The sequence below is a fragment of the Ammospiza caudacuta genome, chromosome 9 (assembly GCF_027887145.1).
Source record: "Ammospiza caudacuta isolate bAmmCau1 chromosome 9, bAmmCau1.pri, whole genome shotgun sequence".
Classification (NCBI taxonomy): Eukaryota; Metazoa; Chordata; class Aves; order Passeriformes; family Passerellidae; genus Ammospiza; species Ammospiza caudacuta.
In genome coordinates, this window is record NC_080601.1 from 34,472,697 (window position 1) to 34,500,521 (window position 27,825).

The 27,825-nt window shown below is 41.1% G+C and overlaps 2 protein-coding genes across 7 annotated transcripts in view; both read right to left on the bottom strand.

Moving 5' to 3' along the window:
- ATE1 (arginyltransferase 1) overlaps positions 1 to 13,899 on the bottom strand; it is a 67,712-nt gene extending 53,813 nt beyond the window's left edge. For 2 of the 6 annotated variants that reach the window (XM_058810485.1, XM_058810484.1), the window contains exons 1-6: positions 13,501 to 13,641; positions 12,513 to 12,576; positions 12,100 to 12,162; positions 11,497 to 11,600; positions 10,469 to 10,741; positions 7,777 to 8,006 (exon numbers count right to left, since the gene is read on the bottom strand). In XM_058810485.1, the coding sequence (XP_058666468.1) occupies positions 7,777 to 8,006; positions 10,469 to 10,741; positions 11,497 to 11,600; positions 12,100 to 12,162; positions 12,513 to 12,576; positions 13,501 to 13,603 (837 nt within the window). In that variant the 5' untranslated portion in view covers positions 13,604 to 13,641. Of the gene's footprint in view, positions 1 to 4,940; positions 5,070 to 5,984; positions 6,114 to 7,776; positions 8,007 to 10,468; positions 10,742 to 11,496; positions 11,601 to 12,099; positions 12,163 to 12,512; positions 12,577 to 13,500; positions 13,642 to 13,787 lie in introns of those variants that run through there. The other 4 variants (XM_058810486.1, XM_058810483.1, XM_058810481.1 and 1 more) reach the window with 4 other exon arrangements.
- An 870-nt stretch (positions 13,900 to 14,769) lies between these two features.
- On the bottom strand, positions 14,770 to 24,056 carry NSMCE4A (NSE4 homolog A, SMC5-SMC6 complex component). Its single transcript, XM_058810581.1, has 11 exons — positions 23,571 to 24,056; positions 22,346 to 22,426; positions 21,664 to 21,794; positions 20,527 to 20,675; positions 19,483 to 19,582; positions 18,162 to 18,252; positions 17,583 to 17,677; positions 16,749 to 16,797; positions 15,991 to 16,082; positions 15,360 to 15,451; positions 14,770 to 14,861 (listed from the first exon to the last, which is right to left on the bottom strand). Exons 1-10 carry the CDS (start codon positions 23,764 to 23,766, stop codon positions 15,368 to 15,370), a joined length of 1,068 nt encoding a protein of 355 aa, XP_058666564.1. The 5' UTR covers positions 23,767 to 24,056; the 3' UTR covers positions 14,770 to 14,861; positions 15,360 to 15,367.
- Positions 24,057 to 27,825: the final 3,769 nt, after the last annotated feature.

A 27,825-nucleotide genomic window follows, 5' to 3' on the forward strand; every position in this document is an offset into this window, starting at 1 on the left:
TCACTCCTGCTCTCTCTGGAAACTACTGTAGAATTTTTATGATCTTTTATGGAAATGTTTTCTAGCTTGTGTAGCTGCCACATAAGCTTGTTTCAGTTACACTTCAGCTGGGTTTCCTAAAGACAAAGACTCTAAAAAGACTTGAGGTCAGAAATGTGATGCCTCTGATGAGATGATACTTCATTAAGAATTGCTAAAGACACCTCTGTTCTATCCAAATTAGCCATTGATTATTGCATTGGGATCAAAAATTTCCTCCTTGGCATGAAAAGACTAAAAAATGTTTTGGCTGTATTTGTTTCATGTAAAATCTTTGATCCAGATCTCCACAGTTCCACACCTATAATTTCATTTATCACATCTCTTCATTTAAAACACAAGAGATTCAGGTGGCAAAATGTTCTGAAATATCTATCTGAAATGATCTAAATGTTCTGAAATACCAATCTGAAATGATCTAAATGTTCTGAAATATCTATCTGAAATGATCTAAATGTTCTGAAATACCTATCTCCGGGTATTTTATAAATCATCCTGAAGCTGGATCACAGCATCTTCCAGGTGATTTGTATTCTGCACAGCCCTCCCTGCATTTCTTACCCAGAAACAGGATTTTTGGTGCTGAGCAAAGTTACAACATTTGCAGGTAAGGACTGCTCTTAGCAAAGCACAGACAAGCCATTACACAGCTTCCATAAATCCAGTGGAATTGGATCACCCAAAGAGCCAAATCTTGGGATTATACAAGACACAAGTCCATTTTTCTTATTCTCAGATCATCCTTCCATATATTAATCTACACATTTTCTCACAGAAATATAACCAAAGGCTATTAAAAGTTTCTCAATTTTAAAAACAGACCCTAAATCCATATTTACCTATTTCTCTGTGCATGAATTATTACAACAAAGTTGTATTAGCATTTACTATTTTTCTTATGAAAAATGAAAAAAAAAAGGTGGACAAACCCTCACCCACATAATTTTCCTCCATAATTATTTTACTCTTGATATGCTGATCAGCTCTATAATTTATGCTCCAGCTTATCTTTCACTGATGCCACAGGGTCCCAAGGTTATTTCAATATAAGGATGCTCAGCCTACTCTCATCTCTCTGCTCATTAGAGGTCTCCATTTCTCAGTTTTTCTAAGTTTTCATGATTTTAATTTCTTTTCCTTACAGCTTGACCCATTTCACAAAATAAATATAACCAGCCAGGAAATAACCCAAACAAATAAATCCTTGCAATTGATTACATCTGTGGGGGGTTTGTATGTTACAGACACAGCTCCTCATGCTAAGCATGATTATATCTTCCACTGCTTTAAAAACAACCCAACAAACAAGAAAACAACAAAACAAAACAAAATAAAACAAAACAACAACAAAACAAAGCCATTGAAAATAAAAAAGAAAAAGACAGCTCTGTTATACTGGGAATGGGACCATCATTTTGAACCCGAGATAAAGAGCCACATCAAACATTTTCATAAAGGGACAGAAGAAATGCAAAGAATGGGGCAAACACTAATCCAGATTGTTTCAACAGCTTCCAAAAATGAGCAGCTCAGAAACTGGCTAATTCAAGAGCAGCCTTAGATAAAGTTCTCCAATAGGCAGGGATTCCTAATTTCCATTTTTTTATCTGAACTCCTTCATTGCTATTTATACTTTAACTTCACAATCTGTTCAGGCTCCCCCTAATTCATCTCATTTTCTCCAACAACTATAATAAAAATACATATATTCCTCAAACAGTGGATGCTCATGCATTTACACAGTAGCTGAATAAAGTTTTGTGCTCCCACAGAGGAAAAGTGAAAAATCAATTTTTCCTCAGGCCTTTTTAAGAGCAAGGACTATAAAGAAACCTCCAGTATGAAAATTGCCTGCTATGTTTTTCCTCAGGACACCAATTCCATACAATACAAACATGCTGACAGAAACATTCTTCAGTGCCAACAAGTTTGTGTAACATCAGGAATTGACTCCACTCCAAAGCACAGACACAGCCAGGTCAGTTTTGAAGCTGAATTCCTGCAGCAAGTGATCAAAAGTTCTTGAGAGGGGTGAGAGGATTTCCAGGGTAAATTCAACTTGTACCAGACCAACTAAGAAGAAAATGCCATAATGAATATTTTAAAAGACTATGCAGAAAATAGTTGTGGCTTCTATGCCAAGATAAAAACCAATTTGATTTTTTTTTTCTCTTGCAAGCTAAATTGGTTTTAATTCCAGGAGCAAGGGAATACTTTAAACTGCTCCTAGAATATTAACCTACTTGGCAGAGAGACACTCTATTTCTACCTTACCCAATCCTCTCCTTGCCAGAGAAAGAGGAACAGATTTTGGTGATGCTTCCATGAAAGCAAAGTTTCATCACAAGTCTGGAACTTGGGAAAAGTTGATTTCACAACTTTCCACCTTGCTTTTTATTAGAACAAACAGAAGTCACTGCCTCACTCAGGAATCAGTACTGCATCACCACAGTGTGCTGCAGGATTCTCCCCAGCAAAATCCCCATATTTTAATGAACACACTGTAATTAGTGCTGTGCAGTCTTCAGCAGGGAAGCAGAAGAAGGAAAGGAGGAAAAGGCAAAATGTAAAGAGATTCAGCATCATGAAGGGCACCAAAACACCAATTATCACTGGCTCAAACTGGCATTAACCAGAGTGCCCACAAGTTCAATTCCACAATTCCCTGCCCTGACAATCCTCTACTCTCCCTTCTGACTTAAACTCCTGATGGAAAGCTGAATTTACATTACTGAGGTACAAAAAGGCCTTCTCCACACTCACTGTGCAATAACCACCTTCCCTGTTCAAATATTTTTTGTTACTATTTGTGAACATTTTTACAGTTTTTCCCATTAGTGTTATTCTCAAATAACCACCAAAACTCTAAATTGCTTCTCAGAATTGCTTTGTAATATAATAAGGTTAATATTAAACTAGCCTAGCAACAGATAGTGTATTGTAATGCCAACAATCTAAGAATATATTCCCAAAAGAAGTTGTTAATAGTCCCATAACAATCTTTGTATGATTCTGCATTTAAATATAGGCAGGTTTCTAAATATGAAGTGTTAATATAAAACTAAAGACTCTTTCTAAACTAGAAACTTTCCAAATACAAAAGTGTGCAGCACTCTCCCTAACAAAAAACCCCAACAACCTCACAGAGTATTTTGCACAAATTAAAAGTGAAAAAATCCTGGATATTTGCCAGTTTAAAGCACAAAGCAGACTTCTTACTATCCTGATAAAAGGTCCTGTGTATAGGAGAGAATTTTATTCCCTTTGCTTAAAAAACTCCTTGGTCCCATAATGTCTGTAGGATATATTAAAAAGTCTGAAAAAGAGGAAGCAGAAAAAGTTTTGAGGTCTTACAAGTAGCATTTTCTACCCTTCCTCTCAGTAATCTGGATCAGTTTTACCCTACTTGGTACCTTAGAAGTGACTCAGATAACTCTTCCCACACAAATTTAATATTAAAAAAGGATTCTAAACTACATGAAAACACATTTTTGTGTAAAACATTCTTCAGTTTACTTCCTGCAGAGATCAAATACAAAATGTTGACTGAAGGGAGAGTGTTAATTCCTAACTGTGAATAAAAAAACCTTCTTGGCCAGGCAGTCTCATGGACACAAAATATGATTTACCAAGGCTGAAAAAGAACCTAAATTCAAACCCATCAGCATCAGACCAAGTTTTTACATTCAGTAGATGCTTCAGAGAAGGTTTTTATGTTTCCCTTGAAATTTTCTAAGCCTGCACAAACATGAGGCCAAAGAGAGGAGATTAAAGCAAAGCAGGGAAACCCCTATGGCAAGTAATAAGGAAAAAGAGGATAAAAATCTGTTAAACTATTAGCAGTGAACAGAAATCCATCTCCTTCCAACAGCAATTCCCAGGACAGCCTTTACACCTTCAGGAGGTGGAAACCTGACAGTCCCTAACACATCTTTCCATGCTGAAATGCTTCCACCATAGCAGAACATTCAAGTCTCTAATCTGCCCAGGTAATGCTGGGTACAAATCCAGTAAATAGCTCTGTCTCTCTTGGCATGCCTCCAACTTTTACATTTTTATAATTAAACCCACTTAGGCCAGCAATTATAAAAAGGGTAGAGACTACTACTTACTGTTATGAGAGCTATTATTTTACTAAACAAAGTGAAATGGATTTTATGGCTTTTCAGAGCAGCATTACAGACATCTCACAAAAAAATAAAACCCAGCTCTCCTTACACTCTTGAACTAAAGCCAAAAATTGTGATGTGGTTTTACAATTCTACCTGGAAAGCAGCCCCAGTTTACAAGGTTTCACTTCTGCAGATAGTTCACTCTCAGGAACAGAAAATCCTGACTAGCTGACCAATAATAAAGCTGCACATCTGCAGTAGATAGAAGAGAGAGATCTGAGGTAGCATTTTCATTAATTCTGCCAATGAGGAGGTTGTGCCACCTGGCAGAGAAATGGAGAACTGCTGCTTGTTCAGAACCCCACGAGTATTTTTAATTATTTTTCAATTATTAGATTAGGATTATCCTCTGTAAACACCCTTTTAGGAGCAGGGCTTATCCATATGCAACATATTCTCATCAAACCTCAAATGATCAACTGGTGAGACATTTCTGCACTATTCCTACTGTAAAGGTGAGTTCCAGCTGAGCAGTGTGCTTAGCAATGGAATGGGAATAAAACTGAGATTTTTAAAACCTTCACTTGCTAAATTAAGCGAGAACACAAAAAAATTAGGAAGAAACATAAAAAAGGTACCAAAGAACTTTAAAGCAGGAGATGATTTTGCCATCAAAAAACCCTCAGGAATGGCAATTTCAATGATTTCATATTTAGACCAGCATTTCCCAGCATCTAGGTGTGCATCTGAAGAAGCTGTTGGCAGAAAGGTGCATGCAGTGAACTGTACCTCGTTCTCCCCACAGTCAGAAGGTGTGTCCTTGTGTACAGACATCTGATACTTGGCAAATAAAGTGGCAGATTGGTTGAAGGATGATTTGAACTGGGGGTCCTCAAAGGAGACAGGTACTAACCTCACCTTCAGAGCAAGGGAAATAGAAGCATTCTGTTTTGAGTGCATGGCATCACATAATCTGCTTCTGAAGGTCAGGCTAGTGAAAGATCTCCTCCTATGCACTTCAAAGCCTCTGAAGTCAGTTTTCTACCTTAAAAATAATAAGACAACTCCCTTATTTTTACTGATATCTAACAATCAACGACAAATTTTCATTTTATTGTACAGTCTCAAGGACTTCTTAAAATGTTTTGTTTTTAATGGCACATCACTCATTGATTGCCCTGGTTCAACAATTACTTGTTCTTGCTACTCAGACTGTTTCTCCAAACTCATGATATATTTTTTTTTCCTTCTAGAATAGAGATGTAACACATCTGACAGTTCACTTTTATACTCCACCTGTTCATTGCAGGAAGCAGCAACAAATTATAAATTCAGATGGAGTGCACAGGTTACTTTTTAAAGGCTTAAACTGAAACTGAGGAGAATTATTTCATTCTGGTGAACCTTAAACCAACAATCTGTGTGTGTGACAAACTTTTGCTCACATGTTGGCCCTGATCATTGTATCCTTTTTATGGAAACACTCAAACCAAAGCCAAGGAGAGCAGTTACCAGGCTGAGTGTCCAGCTGGATTTAGTTCTTATGGGATTTGTATTTTTAAGGCCCATCTCTATCTCCAAGAGCCTCACCCTCTCCATTTCTTACCCAACAGCATCCAGAACTTCTCTGCCTGCAACTAAAACCAAATATCTGTGGCACTCACAGAGAGGTATCAAGAGTTTGCACTTTCAGGATGTTGATTTTATTGGATACAGTATTTTACAAGCTCCTGGAATATACAATGGATATAAAATCCACATTTGTTTCTCCTAGAAACAGGACACCTGAAATGGAGGGGAAGCTTTGCATAGAATTAAATTTGGTCTCCTGACCTGATTTATGGATGGTTTATCAGGTGGGTCCTTGTGAATGACCATCTGGTAACGTTTATAGACCTGGTAAGACTCCTGAAATGTGGCTTTGAACTGTGAACTTGGTGGAGATGATCTCACCACCCTCACCTTCAGAAGTTAAACACATTTATTATTAAAATATCATGCAATGACTGTACATTTATACATAACATAAACATCACAACAGAGAGAAATTTCACCCTCCTGCACAAGGGCCATCATAAATTAATTACTATTAGCCAAGAGTCTTCTAATTCTCCAGCTCAATTTATGCTACTGAAGGTTTTTAAATTGACATTGAATAACACAGGTTTTCAAACTGCAAATTAACTAAAATGCCTAGAGAAGAACTACACAATTTTCAGGAAATAATACCAACAAGTGGTATGCAGATCATCATTTTAAAGAGATTTTCTGTGCTACTTAAAATATTCTCTCATAGTCTCACACTACACTGAAAAATACCTGAAAGGCTTGGAAGACTCAAATCTCTGCTCTTCACCCAAAATCCATGTTTTTATGGCAATAATCCCAAGGGGATTTCCAGGTACTTTTGAAATTGAAAAAGGAAGATGAAGTAGTGTTTCCATGTTCAATTATGAGTTAACCACAACAAGGAGTTACCAATCCTCATACCATCACCATTAAACACGCAAAAATAATTTTAAAAAATAATCTATAAATTAAACATTCTTCTTAGTAAAAATGATTGCTCCCTAAGCAAAATAATGCTACAACAGGGGCAGCAGTGCATGCCTTTTCAAAAATATTTAAGGTCATATTAATTTCCAAAACTATGTAGTTTTCAGAATGGTTCTATTTTCACAAAGAGCAAATGTCTTTTAATACTTCATCTTCTAAAAAGATGCTCAGACAAAGCCATCATGCTTCTGTTAAAGACCTCCTCAGGAAATGTGGAGTTAGGGAGACAAATCAATTTTGTGGCTTCTAGTCAGCAAATATTTTCATCTCCATTAGCATCATTGAAAATGATCAAGAAAACATTCAGTCAGCTTTCCAGCTTATGGAAAAAATAGCAGGAAAAATGGTTTTATGATTAACAAATGTTATAAAGTCCAAAAGTCTTCCAGATTACTGTCTCATAGATGTAGTGGCAACCAGTGCATTAAGCAAACTTTTTTATTCTCATTTTTGCAGCTTTCAAAGACATCAGCACACACCAATGACGTGTGTAAAGAGCAACTACCTTGTTATCTGATTAATTTAATGAAGTTACTGCTTCTTTGTCAAATTTCATTAGCTTAGGTAGTTTAAGTATTTATATATTGCAGACCTAAATAGTGAATTTCTCTCATTATTTAACACTTGGTTAATACAAAGTTTTTCATTTTCAAGTCACTCCGTATGAAATCAATTTGCAAGTTATTTTAGTAACTGAACTGCTAGAACATGGTAGTACAAGAGTACCCTCCTGTGGTTAAAAAGAGTGCAGCTGCACCATGAGTGTGTAATTTATATAAATACATATATATACATACATATATATATATATATATATACACACTCCTATGATGCATATCTATCTATATATATATGTATCTATGTATAGTTATATATATATCTATCTGTACCTACATCTATATATATCTATATATATATAAATAAATATACATCATTCAGTACCACATATATTTCAAGACTTAAGCCACAACTACTTCATAAAGCCATAAATACACACTTAAGCTTTTCAAAAACTCCTTAACTGGACCTTTCCTTCATCTGCCTCCAACAACAGTGAACAAGAGATTACCTCTAATTTGTGTCGTGCATCATCAGGTAGAGGGACAAAAACAAAGTCTTCAATGTTTTTAGGCTGGTTTGTTTTAGGTTTAGAGTTTTGCAAGAGGAAAGTTTGATCTCCTTGAAGTTGAGAGCCTTCTGCTGTGCCCATCTGGTTCTGCAGGAGCTTCTGGAGTTTTCTCTCTTTCCTGATGTCCTTTGCTTTCCGACACGGGGGCTTGCTCAGATCAGCCCCTTTCCCTATGAGGGCACAGGCAGAGTTAAACACCACACCTGATAACAAACAGCTCTCACCTCATCATTGGAAGGAAATGGTTAAAATCACCATTTACTGCAGCCTGGGCTCTGAACTCAGCACGGCCTTTCACATTTACAACCACCAACACCTGATGCAACACTAATGCAGTGATTCTCCCACAGCTTCTTACTGCAGCACTAATCTGGAGTCACCTTGACCACTTCACCCCAAAGCCAAGGGTGTGCTTAAAAACTTGAAATACAACCACAAAATCACAGAGAATTGGTCTTCTGCATTCAAAGCCCGTGTGATTGTGTGTGTGTGGCTACAGCACAGACTCCTGTGAAGACACACACCCCAAAATAAAACCCGGAATCCATAGGCAGGGTGTAGAAATGCTGCCAATGCTATTATGGTCATGTAATGGAAAAGGCCACAAATTTGCATATTTGCTTAAAACTATCTTCAGATTGTCTGTTTTAATCAATAAATTCACTTTTTGCAGTTTAACAGATGAGTCATTTATAGAATTCTATCTGTGAAGTGGTATTTGCTGAAAGGAGAAGTCAAACCCACGCACTGTTTCCCACCTTGATCCATTTGTTCCTTACTAATACAAGAACTGTGAGTTGTAAAGCAACACAGATCCAAAGGCATGAGGGAATTGCAGACACTGTGTGACCTGTCCTCAGGCAAACAAGTCAGAGGAAGAGTTTATTTAAAACTCCCATGATGTATTTGAAGAATGAGTACTTCATCTGTATCAGGATCTGTTTCATGTCTTGGATCTTCTGTAAGCTGTAACTTAGCAAGAAAAACTTCCTCAAGCAGTGACCGTGCCTACAGAGATATAAGCAAACCTTCTTTTCTATCTGAAACTGTGCAGAAACAGACCATTATTCCTAGAGGACAATGACCTGTTTTGTTTATAAAGGAATAAAAATGCAATTAAACAATCTTATTACAGACTAAGTCTACATTTTCCAAGATGAAAACTAAACATTTTTGAATCTGGAAAATTTTAAACTAAATTTGACCTGTGACACCAGCTAGCATTAAAAAAAAAAAATTAAATAAGCTTCTGATGCACTTATTGTTCACTTGTATCTTTAAAAAAACACCAGAAAGAAGCACACTCATGAATATTTCTGCTCTGTAAAATTAAACCTTTTTTTCCTGAAATGCACTTCAATGTTATTTATCTGCATTTATTTTTTAAAGTTTGATTCAAAGCTCTTCTTAACCTAAGTGAAGACCTTACCTCACCTTTTCCAAAGCACTGGCAGGTTTTTACACTCCTATTCCTTACCCAAGTCTGCCATCTGCTGTCAACAACCACTTCATTTCTTTCCAATACTAAGTTTACATGGGCCAAAGTTTTTAATTTATTATTTAAAACAAGAGAGCTTTGAAAATTTGCACAATAAATTGATATGAACAATAAACTATATAAGGGTTGTAAAGGTTTGTATAAGATCAAAATACTAAATACGGTTTTAAAATTTCTGTAGTATTTCTATGCAACTCTGCTGATTCTCTGAGCAAGTATTTCTGAAAATTTTCCTTTTATTCAGATGCAAAAATTGTTTATTAAGCTGGTGAAAATCAGATACAATAGGGATGAGCGGTTATTAAGGAAAAAACATTATTTCACTTCAAATCAGCAATGCTACAGAAAAAGACAGAAGTACTTTGTTCTCCTACATACTGCACAACATGCAAGAGGTGAGTGAAATCAGGAATTATTAGGATGTCCCAACACAGGCACAAACTCTAAAGCCACAAGTTTCCAGTAGGATTTTCCCTACCATATACACCACAATGAAGGAAATTCCCTTTATTTGCTAAAACAGGGTACACAAAATGAGAAACAAGATCTGTAAGACAAGGCTGCCTCACCTGTAGCCTCTGGGCCACAAAGTGTCTGTCAGCAATTCTACCTTAAATAAATTATTCTGGTTTAAATAAATTATCCACCCACCCCTTACCATCTTTCTGCCAGAAATCACCCATGTCCCAAGAGAAGGCAGAATCATAGAATGGTTTGGGCTGAAAGAGACTTTTAAAAGGACACTTTCCACTGTCCCAGGCTGCTCCAAACCCCATCCAACATGGGGATGGGACAGCCCCAGCTGCTCTGGGCACCCCCAGCCTCATCATAAAAAGTTTCTAATCTAAATCTCCCCTCTTTAGCTTCAGATCTTAAAGATTCACTCTTACTTAAGGTGAGGAAAAGAAGATAAATATAACTTTTTCATGTAACAAAATATAAATTACAGTATTACAAGTAAAATCCAGCACCTCTCAATTTTCATGCTGTAATTCCATAAACTGGGAGGAACGCAGGGAATAAAACAAAACAATAAAATAAAACAATTATTAACTTACTAAGCAAGATAAAAAGAAGGGAGTTCAAGAAGATGTGAAATGATGAGAGGATACTCCAATGACTAGCAGAAATTACCTGGCTTGGGTGGTGCATGAACAGCTTTAGCTGAATGTGATGGTTCTGCAGGGACTGGGGTGTCCTTGTCTGCACGGATCTGAACAGAATCTGATTCCACCTTCTGCACATTGCCCTCTTCTTTTGTTTCTCCTGAGTCCTCATCTTCATTCTCCACCCTCTCAGCCTGATCCACAGCCAAGGGAGTCAGGTCAGACTGACTGACCTGAGACTCACTTTTGTATGCAAAATCACACGTGGCCACATCCTCTATATGGGAATCCATCGGCTCTTCTGTCAAGAATTAAAACCTGCATGAGTGACTTTCTCTCTGTACAACCACAGCTCACATTTTCCACAGCTAAAATTAGTACCAAACTAACTAGTTTCCAATTTTACAAGTGTTTTCCCACAGTATTGCAACAGTCTGAACACAGAGTTTCCTTTATGATCCTGAACTATGAACATCAATTCATTTATTAGAACAGTTTTATTTCCTCCCCTAAAACGGAACAGTCAAATATCTCAAACAAATAACAATCAAATAAATAATAAACTATTTCAAACAAATAACAAACAAATCTAGCATACCACACATACAAAAGAGGCAGATTATAATGATTCAGAACCAATACAAGTTTCACCAGCACAAAGAATTGCTGGATTTGGTGCTGTATAAATGGAAGGTAACTGGAAAATCCCTCTCTGTTTGCTCTTCCTTTTTTGTGCCACCAGTTAGTCCTCTCCAGATTATCAGTTTCATGATAAAAGTAAAAAGAGCATCTAATTCTCTGCAGCACCCAGCTAGAAAGTGAGGACATGCCCAGGAAAATGAGCTGGTCAATAGAAAAAGTAAGGAAATATTTTCTTCAATAACCCCAGCCCCCTGAACAATTTGGTTTCTGGGCTACTGAAGTGCTCAAGACCCAGCCCAGCCAGGGGTGTACAAACAGAATTCAAAGCCCATTTGCCATCTGACCACTGAAGCAGGTACTGAAATCCTCCTTCCACACGTCAGCATTGGTTTTCAAACACTCACTGTTTCTTACCTTCACTCGCTACCTTTGACACATCTCCTTTGGACATAAATTTCAACATTTTCTTCAGAACTTTCTTGTGGGACTTGGAGGCCTGAAAATGCAAAGCCCGGCACCTAAAAAAGACCAAAAAGAACATTTCTTTTGTGAAAGACTGTTTAAGGAAAAAAAAAAAAAAGGTTAAGGAACCACTTACAAAAATTACACTGTAATCTCTACTTATTTCTTAAGTTTCTCTATATTGAGTGGTCAAATGTTTTATCAACACTTTTGAGATAATGAAATTTCATTGCCTTCTACTGAATAATATCAGTCCTTAGGGCATGTTTTTTATGTGTATCTCTAGAATTACTAAAATACAAATGTAAGCCTCTCTTATTTGGGCTGCTAAAGCAGTGTTTGTGGGTTACAGACAAGGTTATTTCCTCATAGGAAAATATCCCAGAGCTGCTGAAGTCCCTATGCACAAACCCAAAAGCATACTTTTACTGTTCAAAATATCATTAAAATTAGATTAACTCCTCAAGTATGACGTATTTCAAGCAGCAAACACATATGGTGGAACATATTTGAAGTGGTCAAATCCCTTACAAAAGTGAACTTTGAGTTTCTTACCTTATTGTGTATTGAGGACAACATGTTTGATTCATGATAGGTTTGTAGACATATTTTCCACTTCTGAAAAGAGTAATAAATATGCATTCATTTTTTTGTTGCTGTTTATACTACAAAATAAATGAAGAAGCTTTTTTATAAAAATCACATCAAAGCATGTCATGCTGAAATATCAAAGAGCAAGTTCTTCAGTTCTTTGCTGACTGCATTGTCCTTCTAAAATCACAGAATATTTCCCTGTTTGAAAGTCATGTTACAAAAGGTAACAGAGCACTGGACAAATAGTTCAATTACTCATGGATATGTAAGTGTATCTATAGATCTAAATTTAAATGTGGATTCTAAATTTAAATGTGGATTCTAACTGTTATATCAACTGACAACATGGCTTTGTATTTTCTTTTTCAATGTACCTTCGCCATCCTCTGTCTATGAGATCCTGGTAATCTTGAACTGTCATCGAATGTGCCCACATACCTGAAATAAACAACACAGCAGCACACTTGACTGACCGTGGTTTGTCTGTAAAATACAACAAACTCTGCAGAACTGCCTGGAGCTCCTCTGCTCTGGGACAGGCTGGAGAGCTGGGGGTGCTCCCCTGGAGAGGAGAAGGCTCCAGGGAGAGCTCAGAGCCCTTCCAGGGCCTGAAGGGGCTCCAGGAGAGCTCAGAGCCCTGCCAGGGCCTAAAGGAGCTCCAGAGAGGGACTGGGGACAAGGGATGGAGGGGCAGGACACAGGGAATGGCTTCTCACTGCCAGAGGGCAGGGTTAGATGGGATAATAGGAGGAAATTCCTGGCTGTGAGGGAGGAAACGCCCTGGCACAGGTGCCCAGAGCAGCTGTGGCTGCCCCTGGATCCCTGGCAGTGCCCAAGGCCAGGTTGAACACTGCGGCTTGGAGCAGCCTGGGACAGTGGGAGGTGTCCCTGCCCATCGCAGGGGTGGCACTGGGTGGCTTTAAGGTCCCTTCCAATCCAAACAATTCTGTGATTCTGCGGTTATTGCAAATCTGAGTAGCTAATGGCCACTTATGCACAGGAATCTGACATATTCTTAAATATGGTAATTACTGATTTCAATAACCACATTAAATGTAAAAACCCTAAGCCCAACACAAATCCGGGATGCAATTAACCATTTCTCTGACCGCACCAGCGCTAAGTTCCCCTGTGCACCTCCCACTCCCCAGAAATATACAAAGAAAACAACACAGAACCGCCGCTCAGTTCTGTCACACTCATTGGGGAGCACCGGGCCGTAGGAGCCGTTCCGATCTCCCGGCTGGATTGCCGGGAGCTGCTGCCGAGCCGCCGCCTGTCCCGGCCGCCCTCCCCGGCCCCGCAGCCGCCGCTTCCCGGCCAGCCCGGGGCGGCCTCGCTGCCAGCCCGCCCCGCCCGCACCGTGCGAGATGTTGCCGGTGTCGCTCCTGCAGTAGCCGCAGCGGTAGCCATCCTCCCCGCCGAAGAACTCGACGATGCTCGGGGAGCCGCCGCCCGCCGCCATCCCCGCCCGCCTCAGGTCAGAGCCCCGGGCCGTCCGGAAGCGGCGCCCGCCGCCATCTTTGCCGCGGGCGGCGCGCGGGCGGCGCGCACAGGAAGCGGCGCGGCCGCCATGACTCGGGCGGGCAGCGCGGCGGGGCCGGAGGAGCCCCGAGCCCGGCCCGGCCGCCATCCCCAGACCCGCTCACCCGCGGACACCTTGCCCCGCGCCGCGCCGCAGTAGCCGCAGCCGTAGCCCTCCTTCCATCCCTTGTACTCCACCACGGCGGCGGGCATGGCGCCGTCGGCCCCGCAGCCCCACAGCGCCCCTGCTCGGCCGCAGCCGCCGCGCCCGGCCCGGCCCAGCCTCCCCCGCGGGCGCATCGCAGAGCGAAGAGCGCTGAGGCTCTGGCGCTCCTCAGCCGTGTCCCCCCTCACCCTCACGGCCTGAGCAGCTCCTCACCCCAAAAACACGCTCCAACAGCCCTTCCGTGGGGATGGAGCCCTGTGTACCCTCTACAGCAGGATAAAAGGGTGGGAGAGATCCTGAGCTCTTCCACAGAGCGGTTTCTGAGAGGGAACAAGACTTCCATACAAGTACTTTTAATAAAATAATGTTCTGGCCCTATAGAGCTGGCCTGCCCAATGCCCAAAGTACCAAACAAATACAGGAGGAGTTTGGAATGAAGGAAGGGGGAACTGCTATCTGTAACTGAGACCGGATTTCCAAACTCAAACCTTTATTTCCAGAGTAGCAAGAACAGCAGGGCAGTACCCATTCTCCTGCAGCACCCAAAATCATACAGGATAGCAAGATTATCCCAGCAGGGATGTTTAACCATATGAATTGCACTTGCTGCTGCTGGGGTGGGACAAGAGAGGGAAGAAGGGACAGTGTTTGCTTTTTACCTTTTTCATGAGTGACAGTAAACTTCATATGAAGTAGCAAACTGAGCCATAATACATCAATAACTCTGTCACAAGTCTAGACTTCCTCAGGTTGCCCAGAGGAGCTGTGGCTGCCCCTGGGTCCCTCAAAGTGTCCAAGGCCAGGCTGGACAGGGCTTGGAGCAGCCTGGGACAGTGGAAGGTGTCCCTGCCATGGCTGGGGTGACACTAAGTGGGATTTAAGGTCCCTTCTGACCCAACCCATTCCATGGTTTAAAACAAAGCAGCTCACATAAACCATTGAGATGTTCCAGAAAAAATATATTTAATTTTACAACATATACATATAAAACAGTTGTTGGAAGAAATGTCCTGAAGTATTTTCTTTAAGGCACCTAAGGGGAAAGAAAAACAAAAAAGAGCAGGCAGTAAGATAATACGCATTAGGATCTGGAATTGACCAAAGAACTGTGACAGGACTTCAGTCCAATCACTGGAAGAATTTTATGGAAGCAGAAGGGAAAGACAGCCTGGTTCCCTCTAAGTCCTTCTTCACACTACTTTATTAACATCATCAGCTGTCAGGAAGTTAAGAATCCAAACAGAAAAACTAAGCTATGATTCTTTCCAACACTGCATTCTGAGTATAAAGTTCCAAAAAATAACTCATCACTTAACTGACCATCAAACTCAAAAATAAAGGGGTTTTTTTTCCAGTTAATCATTGCATACATGGCTAGATGACATTTTGTTTCATGAAGAGGGCAAGAACACAGCAATTCCATGTGTTACAATCACCCTGCTTACAGTTCTTTTGCATTTGTCACACACAGATTCCCTGAAGTTCTCCCCCGTGCATAAGGAGCTTACTGAGTTGTGCTAAAAGAACTTACTTGAACAGTTACTCTGTCTCCATTTCTTCTTCAGTGCTCTGATAAAGAGGGGTAATCATAGCTTCTGTTATCTGAAATGTTTCTATGATCTCCTGGTTAGAGATGACAGCAGTGTGTCAGTCAGCAGAGATTAACTATTTCAATTTAATTACCACCAAGCAAGGAATAAAGTTTCTGATACTAAAGCACTATTTCAAATTACTACATTTCTGCTGCACATTCTGAGTGAGGGACAAAGGAGAAGTATGTGTGCTCAAAACTACTTTTTGTCTAAGATTTATTACAAACAGTGAGGCAATTGCATGGATAACTTTGCCTCCAGTGACAAAGTACTGTACATCAGGGAAGAAACAGATCCCATATTTACCCAGGCCTTGTATAAAACAGTGAAGCCAGTGCACAGCTTCAAAGCACTTAAACTGACCAGGCTTCAGGAATCAAAGGTGGAATCACAACCCAAGTTCTCAATTTTCTTGCAGCTACAAAAATCCCTTAGATCTGAGATTGTTCTGGCATGCATAAGGTGAAGTGCAGTGTTTCTGCACACAGAACAGCTGCCCTCCCCAGCACAGCTCTCAGAGGCTTAAATAAAAAAGAACTGATCCCAAGGATGAAGTGCTGTCCATGGTACCTTCCATTCTCTCTGGTCCAGACTTATGACCACCTGGTTCTGTGCTGCAGCTCTGCTGTCCTCCTCCCCTCCCTCGCTGGGTTTGACAGGCTCTGATCCAAACACAGCATTTTCAGGATTTACACTTGTCAAGTCAGTTTCCACACAAAAGCTTCACAAAAATCGATCAATCCTACACATTCCACCCAGTTAGTCTCTATCAGCAACCTGTACCATGTACTGCTTGAGATACTTCCTTAAGTCTCAGATCTTAAAAACTTAGGACTGACTTTTTTCAGGAGGACCTAAATATTTCATTCCTTACAATATCCCACCAAAGTCTTAACCCCACTGATATCCTGTGGGAATGAAAGCCAATCTTGTATGAAGAATGGAGAATGAACTCCTCATTCAACCTAGAATGAAGGATTTCCCTTCCAACTGTTTTGAAGCTGCAGCACTTCCCAACTCTGAGACAAGAGAGTTCTTACACCCAAAGATGTCTTTGTTCAGCCAAGTGTAATAATGTTCATTAACTTATTAGCAAAAATATAACTTGAAAGGTAATAACCTTTGATTTCTATTAATGGAATTAATTTGTATGATCTTTTAAATATATTAATATTTGAAAAGATTCAATCCTTTCAGCTGCCCATAGATCTCTTCATACCTTCAATTACATCCACTGCATATCCCCAGTTAAAAATATACCTAAAAACTTTGTGAACATGTAACATGTAATGTTGTTACAATTAGAACATTTTAAAACTGTATTTTACCTATTATTGGCAATGCATCTTCATCCAGCTTTATTTTTGCAAGACCATCCTAAACAACAGTGGGATTTAAAGGTTTAGAACTTAAGAGTTTTCCAGTTAGGAGAATGTACTGAAAATTCGTATTTTTACTTACTACATAATCATGAACAGGTACATATACTGATAAAGAATACCACATAAGAAAAAACTAGTTTAATACAGCAATTATGCATAAATAATGCAGTCCATATAGCAACAATGTGTAACTGCTGGATTATAAAAGTTATGCTTTATTAAAATAATTGTTATTCTCTAAATATACTTGAGCTAACCCTTTATAATAATGTATCTATTCAACATGAAACCTGAATTAGTCAAAATATCCTTGGTAGTTTTCATTTTTTCCATAATTAATTTTATTTATTAGTCAAACTAAGCACAGTTTTGAAGTGTAAATCCCTGGATTCAAAAAGAATATAAAACCTTGCACTAACATAGTTTTCTACAGCCTCAGTAACTCTTCCATACTCTGTGAGAATTTTTCTACATGTGCAGAAAATGCAAGCCAGAATCTTTTTTGATAAACATATTGACTGCAAAAATATCACTGCTGTTTTGTTGGTAAACTGACTGCAGTGCAAAGAAATAAAGTCAACTCTGTTTCCTTTTTAATTTGATTACCAAAGTAATCAAAGATTACAAATTTGATTACCAGTTCGCTTGCAGAAAATAAATTCATATTCCTACTATTTAAATCCTAATTCTTCAATATCAAAGCCAGGAAAAAACCCAGGTCAGTACTTCTAGGTAATTCTAGTATCTAAAGGGATATTTTAAAAAGACATCATGCCTTACCCTGGCAAGGAAGGACACATGAAACACATTTTCCACAGTCCGTGCAAACGAGTTCGGATCAATCACAAAATCAAAGTAGGAAATGGGTGTATTAGCTGGGGATGCAAAAACACCTTTGTTCAAACAACCAAATAAACAAACAGGTGGTATACACAGAGCTGACACATGTAAATACAAACTTAAGAGAGCCAGTGCACCTTTCAAAAGCTAAAGGGATGTTTTTCAATTTAGTTATAATCCAGAATTCCCAGCTGCCTGCAGTAACAGATGTTCTAGAGTAGATTATGTAGTGTATTATTTTCTTCCATCATTTCCCCCACACAAATCCATATATTTGACTATTTAACTACCATCTAAAAGTGGCAGAATTTAATCAGGAGAGAGGATTTACATTTACTTTGCAGTCAAACAACAGCTGATTAGTGTTCATAAAAAATACATAGTTGGTATATGTGCTTCACCAAAGATATCTACTTGCAGACTTCATCTCATTTTGTCTCTGTAGTTTTACCACTCCAAATTGTAGAAGACAGAGAACATTAATTTTCCCTAGTTAATGCTTAATTTCATCATACTTACGATCATTTTCAAAATGAGTTTGCAGTATTCTCAAGATCCTCTCTACTTCTTTTTCTGTAGCTTCTTGATGAGACTGCTCCATTTCTTTTAACTGGGAAAAAGAAACAGAGATTCACCTCAAATAACTGTTGTAGAACTACCAGAACATGCAAAGGGCTTCTTTTGAACATGTAACATTAACTTGAATTTTTCTCTGTACATGCAAACATAACAAACACACTTATGCAAACATGAGACAACTGTGAAGAGCTTTAGGTTTAATTCCCATCTGACAATGCCAGTCTGAAAGGCCATGGCTTGCATGTTTTGAGCCTGTGTACAGGTGTATCCTTACTTTTCAATAGCTCTGAGGAGCTGGGTCACACAGTGCTACAGTCTGCCAGTTTAATGAAGATAAGCATTTAGAAGCAACCCACAAAGTCTCCAGCTCCTCTTGTTCCCAGTACAAACTGTAACAAATCCTTTCTAGCACTATTTGGATTGAGCAGGCTGCCTTTTAAAAGGCAGCAATCAACCATTTGCCTCTATATCTTGGCATTATCACAGCCAAGGCTTCCCTGTAACAACATGGATTATATTTGCAGTTTCAGATGTGAGCCTCTTGCAGTATTCCCAGACTTTTGCTTTTCTGCTAGTGAATGACACAAAGAATAAGGAAATATAAAAAAGTGGTTATGTGAGCTAATTAGCTTGCTGCTATTAACCACATTTTAGTGCAAATGCCACACCCTGTTAGACACTTCTTAAAGAAAAATGGACACCACACTAATGTAAAGAAGTTTCTTTTTTGTTTCCTTCAAAGCAACAGGCAACAGAACAAGTAAGCTCATAACTTGAAAATCAGTTGGTAAACCCTACTTCTGAACATGAAATTGGTCTGTAAATCTTGCTTTACTTCCTTCCACTCAGTGAAATACTGCAGTCCACACAAAACAAATCAGGATGCCTAATAATGGATTAGTAGAAGCTCAGAAGGAAAGGGGCTGGTGTGTGTGTTTCCAACTCCAGCTGGATGGCTGTGGACCCAATGAAGGACTGTTGGCAGTAACAGCCAAGGAGTGCTGGTAATCACACACTGTGAGAAACAACAGGATATAGCTGGAGAAGGAGCCATATGAAGGTAGGGCAGCACTTTTCTGGGATGAACGTCCTTGTTCAGGCTCCTGGAGATAAGCACAGCACAGCACAAGCACTGAGGATCTTGGATGCCCCCCTCCCCTTAAGGGTGGGATGTCACAAATACTACACAGTTTATAATTACAAAACCCAAAACAAACCAAGATTTTAAAGTGATTTTTAATAAAGATAACACTTAACAAACCTGAGCAGGCATTGCCCGTTCTGCTTTCCCTCTGCTAGCTTTCTTCTGCCTCTCAATCCGCTGCTTTCGTACAGGAGGCTCAGACTTGAAGGATCCCATCCTAACCAAAACACAAAGAACACATGAAGCGCTCCAGCTGGAGAAATACTGTCCCTCTGGGCCGTCCCGGCGAGCTATCCAGCCAGCACCGCTAGCAGTAGGTGGGCGCTATCCCGATCTCCGCGGCTCGGGACAGCGCCTAAGGCGAACGCCCTGTGCCGTGACAGCAGCGCTACCTTGTGGTGGGACGTGCCTGGGCTTATGGCTACAGGCAGCAGAAAGAGAAGAGCGCGCTCTCCCGCTGAGGCGAAGGCAGGTTTATGGATCCCAGGGGAAACCGACAGCCAAGAGAAAGAGCGGGAAGTTACAACAGCTTATAAGGAGGGAGGGAAACAAGGGAGGAGTCAGTCCTTGGATGAATAAGGTTTCAGAGGGGAGTGGGATACAAAGATTGACTTAGGGAGAACACTAATGGGGATAACTTGAGGGCGAGGGTGGAGCCCTGGCCCCTGAGCCAATCACTCGATGCTCCAGTTGAAGTTTCTAGAGAGTTCTAGAGAAAAGGGTGGGAGCGCTGAGTGATGGACAGGACACTGAGGAGGGATTTGAGAAAGAATACATTAATCTCCAAGGCAACTGGGGAGGAGTTGGGATAACTGGAAGCACAAAGGAGGGAAGGGAGAACCCTTCCCTACAGACACAACACAACAAACGCAGACATGCAAATCTGGTTTATGCTGCATGCTTAGGAATCTTTATAGCGAGCAGTGGATCTCCTCAACAAAGCGCAAAGTGATGACTGATACCTAAAGCTTCATTGCATTTAGAGATTTCTGCAAAGAACCAGCCCCAAAAGTTGTTCCAGTATGTTGACAGCCTCATACCTTGTCAACACTCTGCTGTGACTTCAGTTTAACTCATTTCAAGCCAGGGCATCAAAGACAAGAATCAGCCAAGGCCATTACCTTGAGCTGCAGTACACACTACTTCCTTGAAGAAACTTACATGTAGTGAAAAGTGGGTGCTCTCCTGAAGTACTTGGGTGCTTCTTCCCCCATTTTCTGCCAGGCATGACTGGGTAAAAAATCACCTGGAACGTCCTCAGAGTCATCAGCTTCTTCCACTTCTGTGCGATTTATACCCATGAAGGTCAGCTGCAAAAGAAAAAAGCTGCATTAAGAAATTACTTCGAGGTAAAGCAGTAGATACATTCATGGTGACACAATTGTTGTGTTTTCCTGATAAATTAGCATTTGATACCACTGCCTAGGAACTTTGACTTTCCTGAGGACACCATGAAAACAGATAAACACTCAAATTCACCCTTGTGTTCAGCAGCCAATGAAAGCCATAGGTAAACAAAACTGCTTAGATTGCAACACATTTTCAGTGATGTATGAAGTAGCAGAACATTACTCATATTGCATTTCAGAGCTCAGATGTCTCACAGTTTTTAAACACCACACACTCACAGGAAGCCCAGCCCCTCAAATATCACAGACCTTATCTGGCCTATCCCTGCATCCACCACTACACACTAACCCAGGAAAAAATTTTAATTGAACTTTATGTTTTTTATAGACTTAAGCAAACACTCATGATTCCTTGTTGAGCTGCTGTAACATAAGGAAGCATTTTCAAGGAGCAAAGAAGCCAACAGCCTGGTTAAAAGCTGTTCTGGTCCAACTCTTCCCCCCAGTACAAAGAGACAAACAGTCTGAAAGCATTCAAGTCTCCCAAAGTCCCATTTCATGTCAGTGACACAGGGCCTCAAGAACTCTATCCAAAAACATAGAAACCAGTGGACATGATAAAGAAACAACTTAGCTACTGAGAATGACTGAAAAAAGAGCAGAAGACTTTAAGAGCACAAACTGACAGAACCATAAAGGAGCAGCAGTGTAATAATGGGGGAGGTGTTTGCATTTAAAGTCAGATTTTCCCCTACTGCAAGTGCTTAATAGGTAGTTTAAGACAATTAACAACAGTCACCAGAAAGTTTATCAAAGAAATTGACAGGAAGAGCATTAAATTCCACCAGAACTGCCAAGTACTGCCTGACAATCTGAGGCTTTATAGTTCTGTAACAAACAGGACAAACCTCCAGCAGAAATGTTGGCCAATTCAGAGCCTGGAACTTACCAAGTCTTCTGCAAATGCTGTTGAATCAAATGCTGACATCTCTGAGTGTAACTCGTTGGCCTTCTCCTTTCCTATATTGGATGCTATGACAAGGAACTGGGCATCCAGTGCAGCCTCTCGTGCCCGGCAAACTGGCACAGAAAGGATTTTATGGTGATTAATATGAAATTATCACAAATAGAATTATCAGATTCAGCACAGGACTATCACAGGACTATCCTGGCTTTAGTGCTTTGGAAATCCTTTTATTGCAATGACCTCTAACACACATAATCCTCATAACAATATTTATATTTATATTTATATTTTAAAAGGGGAAAGAATGACAAACCATGGAAAAGTAACAGATGATCTTGGACAACAAATCCATTTTTATTGACATGTCTTCCACCATTGCAAGTGAAAGAACCCCTCTACACTGCTATCTTGTATGTGTATTACTGATATACACTGTTCCAGTGAATCAAAATAAAGCAAGGAGTTATTTCTAAGAGCAAATAAACTGTAATGACATTTATTTTCTCACATCAACTTACTCAACCAATCTTCAACTTAACATTTCTATTTTATAAAAATTCTGATTAAGTACTGGGACCTCACTCTTGCCCTCTTTCGTTTGTAAGCCATTATTGCCTCGCACTTGGCCAAACACATCAATGAAAGATCACAGAATTTGTTTTACCTCCATCAAAAAGTCTATTGGCTTCTTCCAAAGCTTCTGTCAGCCTATTGCTTTTTGAATTTAGCATGGATTCTCGATTTTCTGTGGGAAAAGACACAAAGGAAATCCTGAATTACTTAAACACAGAAGCACTGAGAAACACTGCACTTGTTTGATGCTGACTGGAGGCCAGGTGCCCACCAAAGCTTCATCACTCCTCAACTGGGCCAAGGAGAGAAAAGAGAACAAAAAGCTCATGGGTCTAGATAAGGGAAAGATCACTCAACAGTTACCTCACTGGCAAAACAGGCTTGACTTGGGGAAATTAGTGGAATTTCCAAGAAAAAAACTAACCAGTCCCTAAAACTGTATGCTTGGTCACTTCTATAAACAGGCTGATCACCCAAAAACTGCACTGCAGCCTCTTGTAAAACAACTGAACAAATTTATCAGGTATTTACTAAACAACTAATCCCACATGTTGCTGAACTTGGCAGTGCTACTGACACAACCACGGCCACATTTTTGTAAAGAAAAAAGCACAACTCACTCAAATGCACATAGGAGAAGGACTCACATACCTGTCTGGAGAAATGTTAAAAACTACAGAGCATTTTTTGGAAGTCCCAAGAATATCTTTCTGATCCAGGCACATAATGATACCTGCAGTTTCAAACTAAAGCTCAGACATCACGAAAGTGAAATTAAAGGATTTCGCCGCATCTCTAAAGTTCTACTGCACCAGCGCAGGCACCGCATGTGTGTTAATGCAGTGAACCCCTCGTAACCTCGCTATCCCAGGGGATGCAGGAGAGGGACTTTGCACAGGACAGGGGAGAACGGCCTCACGCTGGAAAACGTTTAGATACAGGGTGTATCCACAGAGTGCCCAGAGCAGGTGTAGCTGCCCCAGGATCCTTGGAAGTGTCCAAGGCTAGGCTGGACAGGGCTTGGAGCAGCCTGGGACAGCGGAAGGCGTCCCTGCCACTGCTGGAACGAGAATACCGGTAAGGTCCCTTCCAGGCAATCCATGATTTGCGATTCCCTGCTTCCTTGAGAGTCAAATTTCGATCTAAGTCCAAACCCAGAGCGTCGTTAGCCCGAGGAAGCGGAGTTGCCAGGAACGCTCCCTCGCCCAGGCGTTTCCCCTCACGCCGAGGAGCGGCCGCCAGCCCCGCAGGTCCCCCCGGCCGCCAGCCCGGACCGCCCAGCCGCAGCCCCGGCGCTGCCCCCGCCGCCTCCTTACGCTGCACGGTGGAGATGAGCTCCCGATACTGGCTGCGGATCATCCTGTTGTGCTCCCTGTCGTCGCCCTCGCCGATGTTGAGCTGCCGGAGCCTCTCGCCTGCCGCCTCCGCCGTGTCCTCCTGCGCGTGCGGCCGGCGCGAGCGGCGGCGGCGCAAGTCCGGCGAGGAGTCGCCGCTGCTGCCGGTGTGCGACATGGCGGCCGCGGAGCTGTCACCGCGAACCGCGGGATGCCGCCGGGGTGACGCCGGCCCGCGTGTCTGCCGGGCTTCACGCACCGACTCGAGCCTGCGCAATTCGCTTCAGAGGGTCTTGGTGGAGGGGTCTGCGGGCGCCGCCGGTGGTCGCTGAGCCCCTGCGCTCTGATCGCGATCTTCCATCTTGGCGCTGTTTGTCGCCCCGGTTCTGCGCTGCCTGTCCCCCGGCAAACAGGGTTGGGCCTTTCTGACTCGCCGTAGGGGCGGTTACCGATGCCTCAGCGTTCCTTTGCCATTTACTTCCTTCCCCGGAGTTCCGGTCGCTGCCCGGGGCCGGACGCCGTGAGCGGCGGCGGGCGGTGCATGAAGCCGGGCGTGGGCGGGGCCGCCGAGGCCGCTCCGCTGCGGGCGCGGCTCCAGCGGCGCCTCGGGAGGGCGCTGCGGGCGCGGAGAACCGCGGGCCATGAGGAGGGAGGCGGGGACAGCCAGCTCTGAGGGGAGCGGGTGAAAGCGAGAGGGAAAGGAGCCGACATCTGAGGGGAGCGGGGGAAAGCGAGAGAGAAAGGAAGCAACTTCTGAGGGGAGAGGGGGAAAGGAGCGCTACGATTGTCCCAGCGCCTCTAATACAGGGATGGGTCCATGGAAACGCCTGCGTTAGTCGCCGAGCAGGGATCTGTGCTCTGGCAAATGAAATAAATTATAGGGTCATAGAATGGTTTGGGTCGGAAGGGACTTTAAGGACCATTGATTAAAATCATGGAATTATCAGGGTTGGAAGTGACCTTCAAGATTATCCAGTCCAGCTGCCTACCCGGCACTGTCACTGTAACCCTTAAAGCACATCACCCAGCTCCTCCCGAACACCTGCGGGGATGGCGACTCCACCACCTCCCTGGGAACCTATTCCTAATGCCTGAGCACCTAGACAGTGAAAACAAATTTTTAATATCTAATCAGAATATCCCTGTCTCAGTTTAAAGCCATTTCCTCTGGTTGTCTCACTGCAGGCCCAGCAGAGACTGGTCCCACCTCGCTGCACCCTCCTGCAGGTCAGCGATGAGGACAGCGATGAAGGCCCCCGAGCATCCTTTTATTGAGCCTGAAAACTCCCAGCTCCCTCATCCATTCCTCAGAAGAACTCTCTGGAAATTCTCCAGCACCTCCATGTCCTTTCTATAGGGAAGGCCCCAACACTGAATGTACCTCTTGAGGTATAATGCTGAGAACAGAGGGATCATCACTTTCCTGCAAACGGTCCCTGCAAAATGGAAATCATAACACTTAGCCCTTCATTGTTGATTAATACTATTATGTTGTTCTAATTATTGTGGTGGGGGTTTTAAGGTATTTTTGGGAGTATTTTTTTAAACATCTTCATAGATCAGCTTGACTCAGTATATAGACGTGGATCTACTTCAGTTTGCCCAAACCAGTACTTCAGCTGGACTACAGACTGCAACTATGCACAAGCTACCTTTCAAAATATGTTTAAAATATGTAATACTTCAGATTAATATTAATAAATTATATTTGAGCTCTTGAACCATTTTCTATTCTTTGTGTGACTTGTAGAATGCTTTCAAATTTGCATTGCAAATTCAATATTAGTAATTTGCTTTCAGATGCTGACACAGAAAGGCTCAAGAGAGGATCCAAACAAGACCAGGGCCCACTGTACACTGCAGTACATAAACACATGGTAAAAATATTCAGGATGCAAATACAGGCTTAGCAAATGTGAATTACAATTTTTTACTGTCTTCTCACTATGCTTAATAAGAACTCAACATTCCCAATACTGCAGTACATTGCATTGTGTTTTTGTTTTGAGTTCTGCTTGTCCAGATGAGCAGATGTGTGCTTTCCTAGCTATTACTGTGTATCTATGTCAATTGTTGCTGTCAGCAGTGAAAATAGTAAGTGAAAAAAGTGTCCTACATGCAGCTGACTGCAAGATTTTCCAGTTGCCTTTACACACAACACTATTTTTTGTCTGATGTTCATTCAGTTCTCATTCATGCACATACATAAAACCTTGTTCTCATTGAAGTCAGAAGAGACACGTAGAGGAATCCTAAAATAAACATTTCAGATGTAGCAGGAGAGTTTCATTGTGTGCAGTTTTCATCATTCCCTCTTTTGGTCCTCTCAGGGAGCAGAAATGAATGTAGAGTTTCTGGCATTTAGCAGCAGATCTCCAACCGAATTTCATGTAAAATTGTATAATTTTTATATACCATGATCATACAGATAGTGTATTTCAGCAAGCAAAGGTCAGTTTCCATTGTCACCAAATAGAGAGCAATAATGTGGTATTTTTATGGTGCTGAGCAGTGAATTACAAGAGGGATTCACAGTGCACCTCAGCTTGGGAACTACCCAGCACAATGGTGCTCTTATCTAGAGCCCCTAAAATGTGGATCCACCACTGTTTCATTTACTATCAAATCTATTTACTTGTGCAGTTCTGGAAATTGCCCTCCTGATCTGAGTATCCCTGATTTGCTAGCAGATGTTCCCAGCCATTAATGGAAAAAGATTTGTCTTTAAATGAGACCTTTTAGTCACCCCCAGAGTGTTGCTTATGATTTTAAAGCATAAACCTTTTTGCATTTCCCTTGAATACCCGAAAATAAATGCTCCTGTTCAGGATGAAGAGATAAAGCAAGAAATTAGTTGTCTAAAAACATGGCAGCACAGGATTGAAAACATCAGAAATAAAACATCTGAGATATTTGGCATTCAACTGCCAGCTCTGCAAGCAAACACAGATGAGGGAAAACTTTTAATGAGTGTAGGTAATTTTAAAAAATTGTTTTAGTAATGCAGAAGTGTGACTTAGTATACTTGGTTCTTGCAGCAGCTTTTATTTCTGTATTTACAGATAATCCTGTGGGAGGTGAAAATCTGGCACCAGATATTCCCTCAGCAGTGTGGATTAGGTTACAGCCTATCACATCACCATATACATTGTGCCAGTCTAAGGAGGTATTTTCAGAGACACATGAAAGAACAATTATTAATAGAACTATGAAAAAATATAGTCCCAGTTTGGTGAGATGTCAAGGAAAAAAACCCTGTTAGGATCAAACCCTCATTGGCACCAGGAGCCCTTTCTTTTTATGGACTTGGAAGGTTTCATTAAGTGAAAGACTGACACCAGGTCACTACTACAACATGTGGAAATCATGGTGCTGGAGACCAAAATGCTGAAAACCTTCCACTTTTTCCCCACAATCAAACAGCAATGTAGAAAAATAAAATAAAATAAAATAAAATAAAATAAAATAAAATAAAATAAAATAAAATAAAATAAAATAAAATAAAATAAAATAAAATAAAATAAAATAAAATCTTTGCAAGAAGGAGTAGGAAATATATGCATACATCAGTGGTGCCTCAGAGTGGAGAATAGCCAGACTGCTGCAGCCTTGGTGGTCCATCCAGAACATCTTGAATGGGGGAATAAACAAATTAAAAGCAAATGTGGAACAATGTCAGATTTTTGCAAAAGCAGAAAGCCAATAAGTGTTATAAAGATTTGTGCACATATTTTGCATAACTGCACGGCAATTTTTTGGACATAAACATTTTAATGTGCTAATCATTTCTGTATTCACAGAAAATTCATAAATTCATTATTTCTTATAGTAATCTGTAGAAATTATCACCTCTTGGACCTTGCCAATACCATGCAGACAACTGACTTAAGCCTAAGCACTTCTGGGATAGGTTTAATCCTATCCCATCATATCTTGTACTGGTGTGGATATATATATATTTATGACTTTAAAGGCCTGTAATTCACACCCTATTAGGAAAGCAATGGGTTTTTCTTTCCTTTCTGGAGCAGTGTATTCCAAGGGAGGATTTATAAAAGTGCCATGTAAGTGAAAACATGCTCTGCCTAAAGGACATTGCTGTGATTGGTGTGGGTTTCCCATTGCAGTGCCATTGCTTTGGGGTGTATGCTTGAGGCAGCTCTGTGCTGAGGCGGCAGGGGCTGGTTCCCTGAAAGGCTCTCACATCTCACACTCCATCTCCAACCACCCTGTGCAA

Coding starts and splice junctions, on each gene's coding strand:
- NSMCE4A (XM_058810581.1), bottom strand. CDS start 23,766: ATGTCGCACACCGGCAGCAGCGGCGACTCCTCGCCGGACTTGCGCCGC. Junction 22,427..23,570: donor GCTCATCTCCACCGTGCAGC/GTAAGGAGGCGG, acceptor CTTTTCCCACAG/AAAATCGAGAATCCATGCTA. Junction 17,678..18,161: donor AACTCATTTTGAAAATGATC/GTAAGTATGATG, acceptor TTGCATCCCCAG/CTAATACACCCATTTCCTAC.